Here is an 18,038-nt window from a genome sequence, read left to right on the forward strand (position 1 = left end):
TAAATGATAATTGAAACAGTATTGCAGACTCCATAAATCTAATAAAATTGAGCCAGTCATGCCAGGATGTACATGTTCCTACTTTTTGGACTGTACGAAACTATTGAAGATGACAATGGCAGCTACTGTACATGTGGACTTTACAGTTCGCCAATTCCAAATCAGTGACAACATCAATATTTACAGGTAGTTACAGTATACCTAGGTTTCTCGTACTTACAAAAAAAACGTATCAACACTATGCCTAGGTTGACAGGAACAAACAACGTTCTGATTGGTTTCAATTTCAAGATAATGTAACAGCGCTAATACTGATCGAAAATTTGTGATGATGTAATTTAAAGCGCTGCTTAAACGTCTGCTTAAAGTGAGTGTAAACGTCTCAGAAGAAAACTGCCTTAAATGTGATAATGTAGAGCTAGTGTTTGAAAAGTTACGAGAAGCTGAAACCTTTTGGTATAACGCAGATGTACTAGACCTGGCATAAGTATAAATACATAAGCTTTTCTACTATTCTAACTGTTGTATATTTTTGTCAGAACTCTGCTGAACACTTGCTTGGCCATTTGGGAAGAGCTGCGCCTGCGCGTTCTGTTCTCCATCATTTTACGCCTGCGCACTTCCCGACACAATTCTTCAATGGCTTCCGAGATGACGCCGTCGCCTAGCAACGCAGACCCCTCAAAATATCCACATGACAACTCCTGTGCGAGTTTCTCTCCCTCGTCCGTTGAAATACATCTCTCGTGATTTAAGTCCATTTTGTTGGCCAGTATGACTGCGGTGACGTTGCGAGGCTTCTTGGCTTCGTCCAGAAACTCTTTCATCCTGCCGACATCATGGAAGCTCTGCTTGTCAGTCACGCTGTAGACCAATAGGAAGCCGTCACCCCATCTCACGTGACCCTCCCACTGTCGGCGGTTGTCCTGTAAGAGCATTCGAAAATTGAGGCCGTTTAATTGATTAATGAATGAATGAAGACCTTTATTGTACATATGTACTCACTGGGTAAATTACAGGTCAAAGCAAAAGAATATTTAGAGACACGTCTATACATTGATAAGGACAACACAATACCAAGCACTTTCTACGTACACGATGGACTGACATACCCCTGTTATCTTTTACATACTACTACCAACAGCAGTTCAAATTATAATCTTTTTCGATATTTCCAATAACATGTGCAAAGAATATATGCTACAGGCAGCCCAACAGAACACAAGAGAACAAAAAAGAACAAAATTCTCACCCCATATAGCTGTCCTGCCGTGTCCAAGATCTCCATGGAGACGACGTCATCGTCCACCAAAGTTTGGTGCTTGTAAGAAAATTCTAAGAAGAAAGAAAAAAGGAGAGGGATAACGACGGGAGAATAGCGAGAAATGAAAAGCTAGAATATTCGTTTCTATAATGTATGTATACCGGTATTGAATTTGAAAGATATCTACATGTAGCGGTGAATTTCTTAGTATGATGCAACATGAAACAAAATCGCTAGGTGTCGTCAGCCCCCGCCTTTATTAGTTTAGTCGACGCGGTCTCAAGGCACTTTGCTGCATGGTGAGATTTTGTGAGACAAACCCCACCATATACCAAACAGCAAATCCAATTATTTAAAGACAAAGATAACATGCACTTTGTTAGAGTAATATGAAGGATCGATCTTTTTCACAGTGCGTGCAAATCTGTCAACTCGATATACAGCGTTTTACACTCCTCAGATACATAACACAGCGATTATCACCCCACACAACGAAGATCCGGTAGAGCCTAAAGCGAATTTTGAATAACATTCAATAGCAATTCTTATACAACGTTAACGCTGGGTGGTCGAGGATAAGACTCGTTTACATTACACGCGTGCACAGCCTTACAAACCCCTTGTAGACCCGTAAGCCCGGTAACGGACCCAAATCCCTTCTGTAGTCCATAGTTAGACCGGAAAATCCTTAAAACAAACATTGTACCGGCGGTGGGCGTTCGTGCGTTAGGGAAAGTCACCGTGGAGAATTGGCCGTTTGCCGATTAAGAATCTATTTTTATTACTTCAAAGTTGACTCCGTTGCCCCTGGTTTAGCGTGGGCATTGCAAGTATCTGCCCCCTCACCTACATGTATAACATTAGATTATTGATGTATATATTTAGAGCAATACTGTAACATATTACTTATAAGCCTGAGCACTAGTTAGTTTACCGTGGCTCAGCTAACTAGGATGACGCTGCAGAGGCGAGATATGCATTGTACTTATTAAACTGATGATCTACTATCAATATTACTCATTATTATTTAGTGGTATTCTAACTGTGATCTGTTTAAAATCAGTAGGCGTTTCTTAGCATATGGTTACGTAACAGTAGTTATATGACTGTCGTATAAGCCTTTACAACCGTATTTTTACTTTGGGGGACTCAGCAAACTTGAGTCAGTCTTCATGTTTATCTTATAGATGAGCTCGAGAGGGAGGCAATATCCCGCCACATATCATACTCTGGTGCCATTGAACACTCTATGCACTTGAAAGTAGGTAATAAGTTTATGATGCCAATGATTCCAATATAAATCAAAACGTTGTCGTGGAAGGTGGGAGAAGGGCGCGATAACTTACCCAGAGTGGGGTCATACTCCCAGATGAACCTTCGTGTTAGGTACCGCACCACCAGAGCTAGATAGGGGAGGAAGAAAAATGTACATGTTGGTTACTTTATAATATCAACGTATACAGTAAACGTCTGCGGTATTCGTTGTTCACATTACAAGAAAGAACAATAGGAAATCGGGCAGGAACAACAATCCGTTTCAGATAAACGCTTGCTGGAGAAAGAATGGTTACCGATCGATAGAAACCGTTTGTTCCCTATGAAAACTCGTCTTCATTTCAATACATATTTTCTTTAGGTACTCTGAATACTTTTGACTTTCAGGAAAACGGGCAACAATAATACCTTTCAGACAATCGCTTGCTAAAGAATGACTGGTTACCAATATAGAAACCGTTTTTGTCCTATGAAAATTCGTCTTCATTTAGATACATTTTCAGGTGCTCTGAGTACGTTCAACTTCCTATTATCTAGAGCAGTGTCAGTTATAGACTTTCTTTCTTCTATCCAAAAGCCACAGCTACACTGCAAGAATGGCCAGATGCCCCCTTGCCCCATATCCCCATACATTCATACATTGACTGGTACACATCTGCAAGGTTTACAGTGTTTAGAGTGAGGCACACATGTCTGTCCAGCCGTCCAGATGTTCCGTGCTGAGATAAACAGTGTCCTGTGAGAGACACGCCTGTCCTGTTTGAACGGCAGAGTCTCGGCAAACGTACAGGGTGTAACGTTTCCCTGTGATAACAGTGGTAAATCTACTGGGTCTGCTCTTTACGTCACTACCAAAAACGACGCATACTGTAAAGGTAGAAATGTTCGCGGTGGTTTAATGTTCGCGGTTTTCGCGGTGAGGTCTTAAAACCTAATACCACCCCGAAATTTATTGCCCTCCTACACCTTCTCTATTTGAAGCATTGCGTTCTGTACATTGTACTTAGATACTGTACATAACAATATGTACGGTCGGAAGAGATTGCGAGAAATTGATGATCAGGACGTCTATAGGATCCTATAGCAACCTTGCCAAGTAGATGCGAGGCCGTGCACTTAGCTATCTTGTTATCTGACTGGACTGGCTGTCCGTAAAGCAGCGCTATTGTTGGTTCAAACGCGAGGTTAAAACCACCGCGAACACTCCATTTTCTCTCTACCGCGAAATCAAATCCTCGCGAAAATTTCTGAATTTACAGCAGTTAAAGCCAAGATACACATAAAGAGAACGAGATGAGGGTGTGTAACTTGTTGTTTGCTGCTGCTTCTAACGAAGGCAATGCAGCTTTTGACGAAAGTTACCCCCCTCCCCTTCGAATCTAAATAGAGGGGGTGCAGCCCTTCACAAGATCTAGACCAACCTAAATAGTGAGAATATCACTGCCTTTGAAGCCCTCATATATCTTGAGTGCATAAGAATCTAAATATCTATTTCATCAAAGAAGTTGTTCACGAGGTTATCTGATAAACTTTTCCAATATATGTATCGTCCCAATAATCTTGAATTAGAGCAGAATTGGAAGCAGCGCTGGAATGTGTTTTACGACGAGCGGTATCTCTCTGTTATCTCGTCCGACCACAACATGACATCATACGCGTGTTGTTTGAACTTAACTTCTGAACTTATAAGTGATCTTGACCTTAGATTTGACGTCGTCAACATCACTACCAATCTCCAAATATGGTGATAATCACGCATTCTAAGATATTTCAAGGACTAAAACTACTACAGCCGTGACTGGAAAGTTTTAAAGTAAAGTAGTTTTGAGTGTTCTAGATTGGTCTGATAGTACATGAGTTTCTCCAGATTGTGCACCATACCTTGCAGCAATGTGTACGTTTGTAGAAAGATATCTAAGGCCCCCATTCCACTAGACAGCGATCGCGCTGTGCTCTCACTGCGACCTATATGATTTGTGATCATTTGTGTAACCTTTGACTTCATGATTGAAATATCATGCAAAAGATAAAGGCATGATTGAAAAGACAACAAACCACACAAAGCCTAAACAAATGCGTTTTTGGAATATATGAAATCAGTTGAGCGCTCTGTTAAATTTTAGGTTGCAGAGAGCGCGCGGCGAGAGCGCCGTCCTAGTGGAATGGGGGCATAATATAGCGCTGAATATCAGTTGAGTTTCCGTTCAGTAACGCTTGACGGCAACATTTGTCGATCCATCTAGTGAAGTAAGGTATACCCAAAATCAAAGCTACTACCCTAAACTAAACAACAATAAAAACCTCTCCCACCTGATTTGCCTACGCCCATCCTTCCCATGACCACTAGCTTCACATCCGGGGTTTTAGGACCAGATGCCGAGCGCTGATGATTGTTCATAGTTCACGTGTTAGGAGGAAAGACGATTATACTTTCCAAATGTCTCCAAGACGCTGTTCTTGACTCTTAAGAAGCTATGTGAAGACTATTATTACTCCATTGTGTCGGAATGTTGGCGCGAAGAACCCTATTGTTGAGAGTGGTTGTCATCCGTCGAAGTTGATATATCTCCTGCATAAAGAGAAATATTTATGTTATATCGGAGGACATTCATATTCTTGGTGCCAATTCAAAATGGAGATGCTATATTATTTTTGTAAGCTTTCTTAAAGAAACTGACCCTTTCAACTTCTCAGCCATCCCGATCAATAGATCAATTTGAATGGATCGTCTCGTTAAAGGAATGACCTTTGATCTTAATTTCCATTTCCCCTCTTACTTCTGTATCCTTCTTAGTATTTAGTTATCTAGGTGAGTCGGTACATTCGTGTACTGTATTCCAACAAAGTTCCCTTGGTTATATATCGCTACATGGAAATGCTCGACTGGCTACTTCTAATTTTGAAAAGGGAACTTAACCCACTGCTAGCCTTCCGTGTAAAGTTCCTATGACCCCTCTCCCACTTTTCGTTCAGTTCAAATTTACAAGAATTGAATGATGCAGTTGACACAAGAAAACTCTTTTGTCAACAAGCGTCCTCGAGTAAAAATACAAAATCAAGATTCCTCCGTGTGTGGGTCTGAAACCTAACCGAGAGAGGGTCACTATGCACATGAAATCACCCGTAAAATTTGCCAAAAATATCACCGTGAGTTCGAGGAGTGACATTAATAACATTTTCTTTCTGTTCAGTAGCGTAAAATAGTCCTTGCATAAATAATCCTTATCAGTGGAAGATATGATGAAAACTGAGTATTTAGTTTTCTTAAAATAAAGCATTAAATGTTCTGTCCATTGAACGTCTATGTTTCTACAAAAGGACAGTTAAGACAACTAGCTGAGACGTGGAGTAGTACAAATGTGGCCAGAAGGAGTGGAATGGGGAAGGAGATACTCTTGCTGTGTGTGTTAATCACCAACCACAAGGACAAGGTATAAGAAAAGTCTGGCCAGCAGAACTCCATTATAAAAACATTTTCTCGAAACCCCCTAGGGCCTGTCGCTTCTTTATTTGCCGAGTAGCGTATAAACCTTAGCCTCCATCGCAGGCTTCCTAGAACGGCGGCGTATACATTCGGGTGGGGGTGGGGGGTGACTCAAGTTCTTACACGGGCCAAGGTCCCTCGGCGACATAACTTCCTAGGCAGCGAAACTCCCTTACAAGCTGCGAAGGAGGCTATATATACCTCACAAGAATTGAAGAAAACAATTGTTCTTCCCTTGGCTTTCTTAGATCTCACGGTCTCTAAACGATATTTAGTCAACACTAAAGTGGACTTTCTATAAATGGCAAAAGATATGAGACAAAATCTGAATGGAGAATTTGGAATTGTTTTCAGGAACGGATACATCATGCAGAAAGACAACAATGGAATGGTTAGCTCACTAGGCGCATCTAGGGCATGGACGTGTGTACACATCACAGAAACTGGCTTCCGGTTAAAGCCTTCTGAAGCGAAGAGGACGAGTAAGGCACCACAGCGTATGCAATGCTCCGATCAGTGGAACTGTTTATAACACAGGTGTACAACAAGACTTACTTACCGCACTGTTTCTTGGAACTTGGCATTGCTTCTACGCACAAGTACAGCACAACCTGTGGATAGACAGTAACGGCTGGTAAGGTTTGGAGTGGAATACTGCTCGCTGGGGAGTGCTAAGAGGCAGTAGCGGTCTGGTCAGAGCAGAAACAAGGCACTGTACAAACAGTGCTATACGACCCCGGCGCTTGACAGTGGCGTGTTAAGAGGATGCCATCTGACCCACTGTAGACACTTCACAATTTCTCGTCTGTCGTTAAACTTTAAGGAGGGTTTGGTGTTTTAATGCAGGGACGGTACGTTGTGTTAGATTACATGGTCAGTGGTGCTCGCAGGTTGTTCGTGAAAAATAGGTCAATCGATGTGGTTATGACAAATACACGGTAGGTTAGACAGCTGGACCTTTGTTTAAACCACAGTTGACCTTCACAAATGTACGCACTGACTGTGGACACGTTACGTCATCTTTTACTATGCGAAACAACGCGATTGAAATCATAAGCGGCTTTGCTGTTAGATATTACAGGTAGAACGATTTGATACGAGCCAAGCATACAATTACAAAGCAAAATACACGTGATTACAAATCTACGGATGGTTCAAAGTTCAAGGACAGGACATTTCTATGTTTTGTTCTGTTTCCATGGTAACTAAAGATCAACACCGGCACCTGCAAAAGGCCAATGACCTCAACCGTGCTGCAATAGTTAGTAAGCAGGGGTTGGAGGTTGGAGGCAAAACCATTCTCACTGGTTTTATTAATGTGTATGCACTATCGTTCGTTGAATTGAAAAAAAAAGATGACCTACATGTAGCAATTTAACCAGGATCCTTTTTTTGTTATCATAAGAATTTCCCCCTTTTTATAAGTGCACGTTCCTTACAAACCTCCCGACAGAACGTTGCTATAGTATAACCATAACGTGATAGGAATGTACCAAGTATCTGATGTTTGATTTCTAGGTATAATCGAACTCTGTTGTCGCGACACTGAGTGAACACAACGGACCCTTTCAGCTAAAGAAAACATGACCTGGATCTAACCATGTTGATCTACGCTATTAATGTCAATATCATAAAGATTGATAATCAGACTTCGTGCAGGATACGGTGGAATGTGTGGTTTGATTGACAGACGGCTTTCTGGGGGGCCTGGACGAGTATGATTAATGGATCATTAGTGGTGAGAAAATTCTACATATGACATCGGGTAGAAAGGACCCTGGGAAACCGTGAAATAGTCGATGAAGGTTAAACAGCCCGGTGAAGCCCCAATCTCGCACGTAGGCGGCGTCGCTGGTCCTAAGCTGTGTCTGTGTTCCCTTGACTTTATAATGGGAATATCATGTAAACTGTACAAGTATTACTAAAAAGACAACAAACACACAAAGCGTGAAAAGATCGGTTTTTATCGATGAATTTCGTTGAGATCTTTGTCAAATCCCTCGGTCGCAGCGAGGTCGCCAACGTGCCGCGGGTCCAATGAGATAGAGTCTTCACTGTAGGATAGATTTTTGGAAACAGTCAGACGTTTCAGGTAGCATCCACTGCCGATTCCAAATTTCAACAATGCTTGCACAAATTGTGGTCATTCATAGCCAGTTATGAAAATACGTCTTCACCAAATGTGCAGGAAGACAGTGAAATGAGATGCAAAAATCATGTGCATCGCCAGACATCTCTCTTTCCCCACTAGTATCCCTACTGCCCGTCCCTGTTTTGTTATGTCGTCAGAGTTGGAATTACATTACTGTGGTACCTCGTTTTATGTCGGCTATAAACGACTACCACCACTCAAGTCTGTACTTCAGGTTTAGAGCACGCTCGTTGATTGTCATTGGCCAAACACTTCAGTCTATATATAATTCTTGCACGGAGATGGTCACCTTCTTAGGGCCCTGTCACACTTGGGCGTATATGCAAGTCCGCATGAGTTGCGCATTAACATGTTTTTGTCTTAGGTTAAGTTTTTAGCCGAAGAAGTTATTTCTTTGGTTCAATAACTAGGCTGCACAACGTTGACGATGGGTAAAAGTAGGAAACAACTTCATTCCTGCAAACTTTACATAAACCAAAGAAATGTTAATGCGCAACTCACACGCACTTGAATATACGCACAAGTGTGACAGGGGCTTTACGGAGCATTAGAACCATAAGTGACACTTACTACAGTTGCTACACTGTGACTACAAAAGCCCAAATCCGTTCTTACACTCACGGTGTTATGATTCCCAACTACACACACTACACTACCAAAGCCTACTGTTTTCCCCATATACTATACATACCACATCTCACGGAACATCAAGCTAATGAAAAAGAGCAATAAAAAGAGAGAAACTGTCGAGGATACAAAAAGTTCATTTTTGCGTAAAAAATGTCTGGCAACTTTGTAGGTTTTGAATTGGGTTGAATTAATGAATGAATGAATTAAATAATCAATAAATGAATGGAGCATTTTTTTCTCTACTGGGCTACGCACAGGTCACATGTTAACAATCATATTCATATTCAAATCATATAAACGTCTAGTATACTCTAGTACCTTTTGCTTCTTCTCGCTTCTTGGTGATTGTGTAAATGTTGGTGACTGTATGATTAGTTAAAGTTGGTTTATCAAAGGCTTTAATCAAGGAATATAAATTTCTCTTTACTGCATGCTGAATCGGGTTGACCCTCTTGGCCTATGCAAGTGTAGGCAGACCTCGCACAACCTACATACAGCAGCTGTGTGAGGATGCAGGCTGCAATTTAGAAGAACTACCGAGAGCAATGGAAGGCAGGGAGGACTGGAGGAGGAGGGTGACGTTCATCCGTGACACTCTCACGACAAGATGATGATGAATATTCAGTAAGCACTGGCCTGGGAAGACATATCTACGACAGACAGGCCTATCTTATCACGCAAATATCACCGCACTAACAGTTTCACACGGGCTCGCCACTTTCATGACCACGACGTCTGATGGGCGTAACACAAACAGAGTCTGCATTTACACACACATAAAACATGTCAACTTCGGCTCGATGCAAATAAACTAACTGCCCGGTTAAAGGGGGTTGTGTCAACACTGTCAAATTAATTACCCACCAAACAAGTCGTGAATCAGTTCACACCGGGCAGGACTTCAGGTAAAATGTTGGCGATTACAGGCATATGACAGATTCTCCAAGCAGAGGTTACGATCGGGGAGCTAGTGGTGGCCGTAATTGTTAACGCCCCCCCTCCCCCCTCCACTTATGTCATAAAACGCACAAGGGTGGGGCAGCGTTAAAATTGCGGCCACTACTTAGCCCGCCGATCGTAACCTCTGCTTGGAGAATACATATAACCAGCACATTCAACGTACCGTGCACCGTGACTCTTCCTTTTATGGATTATAATAACTGGGTTCCAAGTAGATTTTGCTACAAATCTAGTTGTATGCTTCTACAGGGACTGAATTTGTGGGATTCCGGAATGAAAACTCGGTTTTGTTACCTCCTTTTTATCAGTCAACTCAGTCTGATGTTTTAACCTTTTGTATCAAATTTGTTACATGTTCTTTTCTGTTTTCACGAACGAAATACAAGTTCGCATGAGCCTTGTTCACAAATTTTATCGTTAAGCTATAGACGTGCGGACGTGTTTTGAAGAAACGCTGGATACGATATGGGCCGGGTGGCCGCTTAAGCGGAGCAACAATCTCCTACTTTTACTGAAGCTTCCTGATGACACCACTTGACATCTTTGTTAAGCCGAAAGTCGGCAGCCGGTTTCAGGTTTTTCATAACACAAAGGGAAGCATTTACCTAGATTCCTCTGTGTTTGTTTGAGTTCAGTAGAAGATAAAAAGACTTCGCAGGGATTCGGTTTGGTCTGTTGTGCTCGGGTCAGGTGGACTTTGCTCTATGCAGTGGCTAGGGTTCTCTGTGTGAACGTGTAGATACCAATAAATCATACTGATCGCAAGCTGGGTGGCATATTGGGACTAGCGCTTCGTTCCTTGATAACCATACATGTACCACGCACCTGCACATGCATTTGTGTATAGTAAAATAAACGATGACATAGCGATATAGCTAGTAAATGTCTGTATTGCTCTTTTATATCATAGGAAAGTTTTGTATTGGTTTACACTGTTCACAAAGGCCGGCCTATGGTATCCTTTACAGGTTAGTAAGAAAAGGATTGTAAAGTCGTTCTCTGTTTCTTACTTCTTGGGACAGGAACGGAAGTGTTGGTTAACCAAAACCCACAACACAGACAAGAGAATTTGCGAGGAAACGCATCTTTAAGGACCGGAACGGTGAAGACATACACATGATACAATGCCTCCTCCCTGCTCACCTCGCCCTAGAAACGGTGCCACTTTTTTTTCTAACAGCAATTAAATGCAGCATATTTTCAACCGATTGTCGCAAAATATCATAGAAATTGTCTTTCAATCATATTCAAGGTACATGTTGTAACTCAGGTAAAACGACTTACCTTTAAACAGCTGTTGTATTCCAACTCAATGCCGGCTGTAGTCGTTTCTTCTTAATAACTATGCAGAATTCCATAGGCCCCAAGCAAGCTAACCGCTTAACGATACGATCCAAGAGTGAAGGGAGAAGATTTGTCGCGTGTATTTCTACCCACACGTCATGACTTATACGACCTCAATCAACCGAGGGGAGGTCATAGGTCACCTAACAAGCCAATCCCGGCACGCTTTACTCTTTAGAGACCATCTCTTACCTGTCTTGTAGACGGGTGCCCTTCCTTTGTGCCGCGTCGTCAGCAGAAAGGTAACCTAATCACACAGAACGGACGATGTATGTAAATATACAAACACCTGCTGCAGAAATGTACACAAACCGTGCCTGAAATAGACAAACGGGTGTCTATTACCCGATGGGTCGTAAGGGCGGAGGAAGAGATGCACCTGACAAGGAACACATGTTTTTATCTTGGCATATCTTCGTCTTGCTTTAAATTTGGCTGGGTGCTAAAAATGACTCTGTTGGAAAGGACGGTTATTCGTGTAATGCTTTGTTTGGGTTAAGCGTAGTTTGAGGTATAACAGGTTTCACTGATGAGTCGTTGGTGTGTACGTGACAAAATGTGTGTATCCGTTCGTTCACTTGAGTTTTAAAGTAGGCATTCCGTTTAGAATCTATAGAAAATGAGTCGATACTTTGGGTTATGAATCTAAATGGCCCAAAAGAAACACACACCCCACCAATTTTGAGTTTCATGTTGTACTTGATTTTGAAAACAACTCATGATATTTAAAAGAGAATGATTCCTAACTAAATATTTCTTAACCAACCTCGTGTCAAATCTTAGAGGATCTACGAAAATATATATATGTATAGAATACTGTTTACACCTACCTTATCTACAGGGCGTCATCAATAAACAAATTAGTGTTAAGTCAATAAACAACATGGCGACCTTTTCACACCACAACCATTCATATTTCACCACGTCGTCCATTGTCCATTCCTTACGAAATACTGCAGAAATGTTCGCGGGGATTTGATTTTGCGGTAGGGAGTGCTCGCGGTGGTTTTGAGTTCGCGATTGAAACAATAGTACCGCTACAGCACTCACACAGTGGAACGGCTTTTCGCGGTGGTTTTAAGTTCGCGTTAAAGAGTTCGCCGCCAACATAAAACCACCGCGAACATTTCTGCATTTACAGTAGATTGACTGACTAACCTTTCTCTTGCGGTAGTTTGACCCATCAATCTTACCGCATTAATCTGTCCGCACTGTTGACCATACCTCCGTTCTAATGCTCTGGGTAGTCGTTTGTCAAAATGTAACGTTTGGTCAATGCAAGGCAATGACTTAACTGGGGCGTCTGTCTGATGACAAAAACATGCATGGCAAAAACGTATTGATGAATTTTGATTATATAGAAATGCGCACTTTCTACATATTTCTACTTATCGTCATTTTCATGTGAAAATTAAAACTTTGTACTGGAACGATAATGGAACGAATGATACTTTTTTGATGCTTAAGAAAATGAAACCGGCCTTAGAAAAATGCACACGTTGTCAATAAAACACTGATGGTCTCACTAACATATTTGCGGGGAAAACAATAACGAAGATACCCGACATCCCAACAAAGGTGTTGGTGCCAACGCTAGAGTGAGGTGACTACGTATTACCCTAGTTTTATTACCTCCTGTTTGCACCAGTGTTTATTACCGTTAACGCACGTAAACTTTACTCTCCAAGCAGAGCTAGGGTTTCGGCTGTTTTTTAACGTGTTTTTAGGCGTTTTTGTCATGCCTTCTACTTTGTCATCGTTTTTGTTGTGTCGCAAACCCAAGCTCTGCAGGCACTGACCTCGGGGCGGGGCAAACCTATTTACTTCCATTGAAAAAAAGGTGACAGTACTCCTCCCCGAGAACCATTAGATAATCATTAGTGGTAACAATTTTACTGCCCCGGATTATCACACATCCGGCAAATGTAGAGCGGCATTCATCAGGCCGCGCCGGTACCCCGCTGACTGCCCTATTCATGCGACAGGCTGGTGTCCACGATCTCACGCCGGCATGATCATTGATAGCATCATAACGTACATTTCCATTGGAAACCTCACAAGAAAAATACAATGATGCATGAACAAGACATATAAAATAAATATGTATTACGTATTAACTTGAACTGCATTACTAGTAATTATTATTATCATTATCTCAGGCATCGTTAAATGGATTATGAACGGGAACACGTGCCTTGTTTACGTTACATGCGGTTACCAATGCCGCCGCTCGCTGTGTTCAGATTGGACGGAACTTTTCAACAACACCAGCGAAATTGGCGACGGAGTGCTACCAACAGAGACTAAAAAATCGCCACGACACCAGAGGATTGTACAAATTTTTGTGTGCTTTGTTCTTTGATGGTTTTTGGATGGTGTAAATGAAGTGCGGTCACGATAGGCAAGTCATTTGCTGACGGACATGAAGCGACTTTCCAACATGGCGTCCTGATTCGGTTTTGTATGTTACTATGTAACGTTATTTGTGGGTAGTAGTTTAGAGACTTTTTGAGATTCAACGATATCCTCCCACTACAGCATGGCATTTCCGCAGTGGGGATTAAAAATGAGAGAATCTATGGCTATTTCGGGCTGTACATCGTCTTCTGGTACGACGGCCCAAATGGCCTGGATCGTAGTTGAGTATCGTGGAGACTTTGTAAACTCCAGATGTCTTTGGTTGCACGTTGAGCTATTATTTTCATACGAAAGTAATTGCAGTTAGCCAAGGAGTAGGGGAAGCGTAAGAACATGGCATGAAAACATGGCCACGACCGATAGACCGAGGATTATGTCCATGGTGAGACTGGGCTGGAAATTCTGTGGCGCGTGGGGAGGGAATCCCGTGCCTGGCCGGGCACGCTTCGCACTAACTTGTGAAACGCTTGTTATGTGTTGGAGTGATTAGGTTTATTAGGCATTGAAGCTTCCGTCTGCCTGCAGAGCTTGGGTTTGCGACACAACAAAAACGATGACAAAGTAGAAGGCATGACAAAAACGCCTAAAAACACGTTAAAAAACAGCCGAAACCCTAGCTCTGCTTGGAGAGTACGTAAACTTTGTTTCAAAGGCTGTTTAGCAAAAGGAGCTATCGACAGTTGTCCGGCTACCTCCGATGTAACACAGATTATACATGAGAACCTAGCGTTTCCTTTATTAAAGTGTCAGGGTTTATCTTTTGTCTCCTGTTGTTGTCGAAGGTTCTGGCCGAGGTTATCTTTTCTAGATAATTTGGGAAAACTCAGAGAAAGGTCACTCGGTCATCGGACGTGCAGCCTCCCTTTCAAGACATGTGCAACCGATTAAAACGAAAAATACAGTTCAAATCATAGCTATGATACATTTCTTTATAGTTGTGCAAAACTGAATAATATTTCTACTTTCAAATTAATATTGTTTTTTTCCGCTACAAACAAATCTTAAACATTTAGTAGTCTTCCTTAAACAGAAGAAAGAAATGTACGTTTTCATGATGTTATTTTAACGGGCTAAAATCAAGAGCTACCAATAATTATGCTAAGCCTTCCTGTTTTTAAGTCATCTTGACACCAAAATAACAGTACAATTAATCTACATGTGACTTTTTGACCTTTTCGATACCACTTGAGCCCCGTAAGGTGACACAACAGTAAAAGAATAAAACAGCACTTGCCTCATAAATGTACAGATTTATAATTCATCTTGACGGGCAAAACAGCGATAGCCAGCAAACAAGTTCGTATCAAAGTTGGTGTGCTGGTGTAACCGGATATTAATTAGACCAAGTCCGGTCTATATAATGTTACAATTCACCAGTTCACTAGGTTGCGGAATGTTGTAAGCCCGAAAAAGGCATTAAAATGACGTTATTCAACAGGATTTTGTATTTTTTAATAAAAGACATCGTCAACATATCGCTATGACTTTCACAATGCCCTTTACGTTTCACTTTTCACTTAAAACATGCATATGACGCGAAAAAAATAACAGAATACATCTCACTGTTGACAATCGTTTTTGATATAACATAATTTATCCTGTCGGCCTTTATATTCAATCTTGACAAGTTGCAGCTCACAGGTCATACAAAGTAACAGAAACATTCAAAACAACAACAATACATCTTAAGACTTTCTTTGGGATTTGGGATTTTGGACGATATTGCATTTGATACATGGATACATCTGAATAATGTGTATTTAGCTGTAAATTTTAGTCAGGACTCTGTTGAACGCCTGCTTCACTTGTTGCGAAGAGCTGCGCCTGCGCTGTTTGCCTTCCATCATTTTGCGCCTGCGCACTTCTCGACACAGTTCCTCAAACGCCTCGCCGATGACCCCGTCTCCAAGCAACGCTGAACCCTCGTAATAGGCACACGCCAAATTTTGTGCTAGCTTCTCTCCCTCATCTGTGGAAACGACGCGCTCTCTTTCCAAGTCCGTCTTGTTTGCCATCATCACCATGGAAACGTTTCTGGGTTTCTTGATATCGTCCAAAAAGTTTTTCAGCTGAGCAATGTTCTCGAAACTCTCCCGGTCGTCCACGCTGTAGACCAATAGGAAACCGTCTCCCCATCGCACGTGACCCTCCCACTGGTTTGTACTATCCTGCGGAATAGAAGACATGGGAAGTATGTTTTACTTTGTCTCTTGTCTTTGGTTGTCGCTACTCCAGGTAACAAGCTATATCTGTTTGCATTGCAAACCTGGTAAATCGCCTCAAGGCGTAACACACCGGGTTTGTACCGAACAGTACAAGCTGCGTATCCGGACAGTAAATGATCCACTCATACCGGGAATGACCCCTACTCCTTTTGATAGGTGTGGTGTGTTCTTTTTCGTGCTCGAGGTGTGGTTATCCACTTAACGTCCTATCCGAGGGACGTCCCTAACCGAAGCTAGGTTCTTATTCTTATCTGAGTGAAATGAGGAAAGTCGTGTAAAGTGCCATTCCTAAGGGCACAACGTCGATGGGACAAATCAGGGGACCCCGGATTCGAACCCAAGACATCTGTGTTCTGTGCTTAACATTCAGCCACTGCGCCAGGAGACGCCATATTTACAGGTTTGCGATAGCAAAACCTGTTCTGTTTTTGCATCCAAGGATGGGGGCAGCCATGTTGGATGTGACCATTTTATTTGGATGGGTGTTTTTTGTCGCTAATGTTGGGTGTGACTATTTTGACGGAGGGATGTTTTTCTTGCTAGTTTTCTTTTTTTTGCGTTCTTGCTAATTTTTTCTTGCTGTGGGTTGGGTGTGACCATTTTTACTGGAGGGATGTTTTTTCACTAATGTGTGTGTGTGTCATAGATGGAAGTTATTAGTGTGGTGGTGTTGTGACTTTGCCGTTGGCACAAATGGACACAATGCCCACTGTACTAAAGGACGAGCAAAGTCCACTGAGCATCATGTTGTTGTGGTCTTGTCGAAAAGTAAGTGACGACAAGATCCCCAACGATAGAGGGTTAATATAGATTTGTTATTTAATGTGATGTTGGATTAGAAAGTGTTGGAATCGATGATATTGGGGGTGTTTTTTGTCGCTAATGTTGGTTCCCTATATCTTTCCTAGTTTTGGGTTAGGTGTGACCATTTTGACCGGAGGGGTGGTTTTTGCCACTAATTTTAGCTTTAAGAGATGAATATTATTAGTGTGGTGGTGTTGTGACTTTGCCGTTGGCACAAATGGACACAAGGCCCACTGTACTAAAGGACGAGCAAGGTCCACTGAGCATCATGTTGTTGTGGTCTTGTCGAAAAGTAAGTGACGACAAGATCCCCAACGATAGAGGGTTAATATAGATTTGTTATTTAATGTGATGTTGGATTAGAAAGTGTTGGAATCGATGATATTGGGGGTGTTTTTTGTCGCTAATGTTGGTTCCCTATATCTTTCCTAGTTTTGGGTTAGGTGTGACCATTTTGACCGGAGGGGTGGTTTTTGCCACTAATGTTAGGTGTAAGAGATGAATATTATAAGTGTGGTGGTGTTGTGACTTTGCCGTTGGCACAAATGGACACAAGGCCCACTGTACTAAAGGACGAGCAAAGTCCACTGAGCATCATGTTGTTGTGGTCTTGTCGAAAAGTAAGTGACGACAAGATCCCCAACGATATATATATAGAGGGTTAATATAGATTTGTTATTTAATGTGATGTTGGATTAGAAAGTGTTGGAGTCGATGATATTGGGGGTGTTTTTTGTCGCTAATGTTGGTTCCCTATATCTTTCCTAGTTTTGGGTTAGGTGTGACCATTTTGACCGGAAGGGTGGTTTTTGCCACTAATTTTAGCTTTAAGAGATGAATATTATTAGTGTGGTGGTGTTGTGACCTTGCCGTTGGCACAACTGGACACAAGGCCCACTGTACTAAAGGACGAGCAAGGTCCACTGAGCATCATGTTGTTGTGGTCTTGTCGAAAAGTAAGGGACGACAAGATCCCCAACGATAGAGGGGATAATATAGATTTGTTATTTTAATGTGATGTTGGATTAGAAAGTGTTGGAATCGATGATATTGGGGGTGTTTTTTGTCGCTACTGTTGGTTCCCTATATCTTTCCTAGTTTTGGGTTAGGTGTGACCATTTTGACCGGAGGGGTAGTTTTTGCCACTAATGTTAGGTGTAAGAGATGAATATTATTAGTGTGGTGGTGTTGTGACCTTGCCGTTGGCACAACTGGACACAAGGCCCACTGTACTAAAGGACGAGCAAGGTCCACTGAGCATCATGTTGTTGTGGTCTTGTCGAAAAGTAAGGGACGACAAGATCCCCAACGATAGAGGGTTAATATAGATTTGTTATTTAATGTGATGTTGGATTAGAAAGTGTTGGAATCGATGATATTGGGGGTGGTTTTTGTCGCTAATGTTGGTTCCCTATTATACCTTTCCTAGTTTCGGGTTAGGTACGACCATTTTGATTGGAGGGGTGGTTTTTGCCACTCATT

At 41.9% G+C, this 18,038-nt stretch overlaps 2 protein-coding genes across 9 annotated transcripts in view; both read right to left on the minus strand.

Moving 5' to 3' along the window:
* Positions 1-21: 21 nt before the first annotated feature.
* On the minus strand, positions 22-11,611 carry LOC136430039 (ras-related and estrogen-regulated growth inhibitor-like). 3 transcript variants are annotated; one of them, XM_066420266.1, is made up of 6 exons: positions 11,302-11,611; positions 6,583-6,634; positions 4,850-5,108; positions 2,611-2,667; positions 1,253-1,335; positions 22-926 (listed from the first exon to the last, which is right to left on the minus strand). In XM_066420266.1, exons 3-6 carry the CDS (start codon positions 4,935-4,937, stop codon positions 516-518), a joined length of 639 nt encoding a protein of 212 aa, XP_066276363.1. In that variant the 5' UTR covers positions 4,938-5,108; positions 6,583-6,634; positions 11,302-11,611; the 3' UTR covers positions 22-515. The 3 variants fall into 3 exon arrangements, with proteins under 3 accessions (XP_066276363.1, XP_066276362.1, XP_066276364.1); XM_066420265.1 differs by lacking the exon at positions 11,302-11,611 and adding an exon at positions 11,050-11,246; XM_066420267.1 differs by lacking the exons at positions 6,583-6,634; positions 11,302-11,611 and adding an exon at positions 11,050-11,246.
* Positions 11,612-14,765: 3,154 nt separating this feature from the next.
* LOC136430050 (ras-related and estrogen-regulated growth inhibitor-like) overlaps positions 14,766-18,038 on the minus strand; it is a 43,049-nt gene continuing 39,776 nt past the window's right edge. For all 6 annotated transcript variants that reach the window (XM_066420309.1, XM_066420311.1, XM_066420312.1 and 3 more), the window contains exon 5: positions 14,766-15,695. In XM_066420309.1, coding sequence (XP_066276406.1) covers positions 15,288-15,695 — 408 coding nt within the window. In that variant the 3' untranslated portion in view covers positions 14,766-15,287. The remainder of the gene's footprint in view (positions 15,696-18,038) is intronic.

Source organism: Branchiostoma lanceolatum, chromosome 3, assembly GCF_035083965.1.
Source record: "Branchiostoma lanceolatum isolate klBraLanc5 chromosome 3, klBraLanc5.hap2, whole genome shotgun sequence".
NCBI lineage: Eukaryota > Metazoa > Chordata > Leptocardii > Amphioxiformes > Branchiostomatidae > Branchiostoma > Branchiostoma lanceolatum.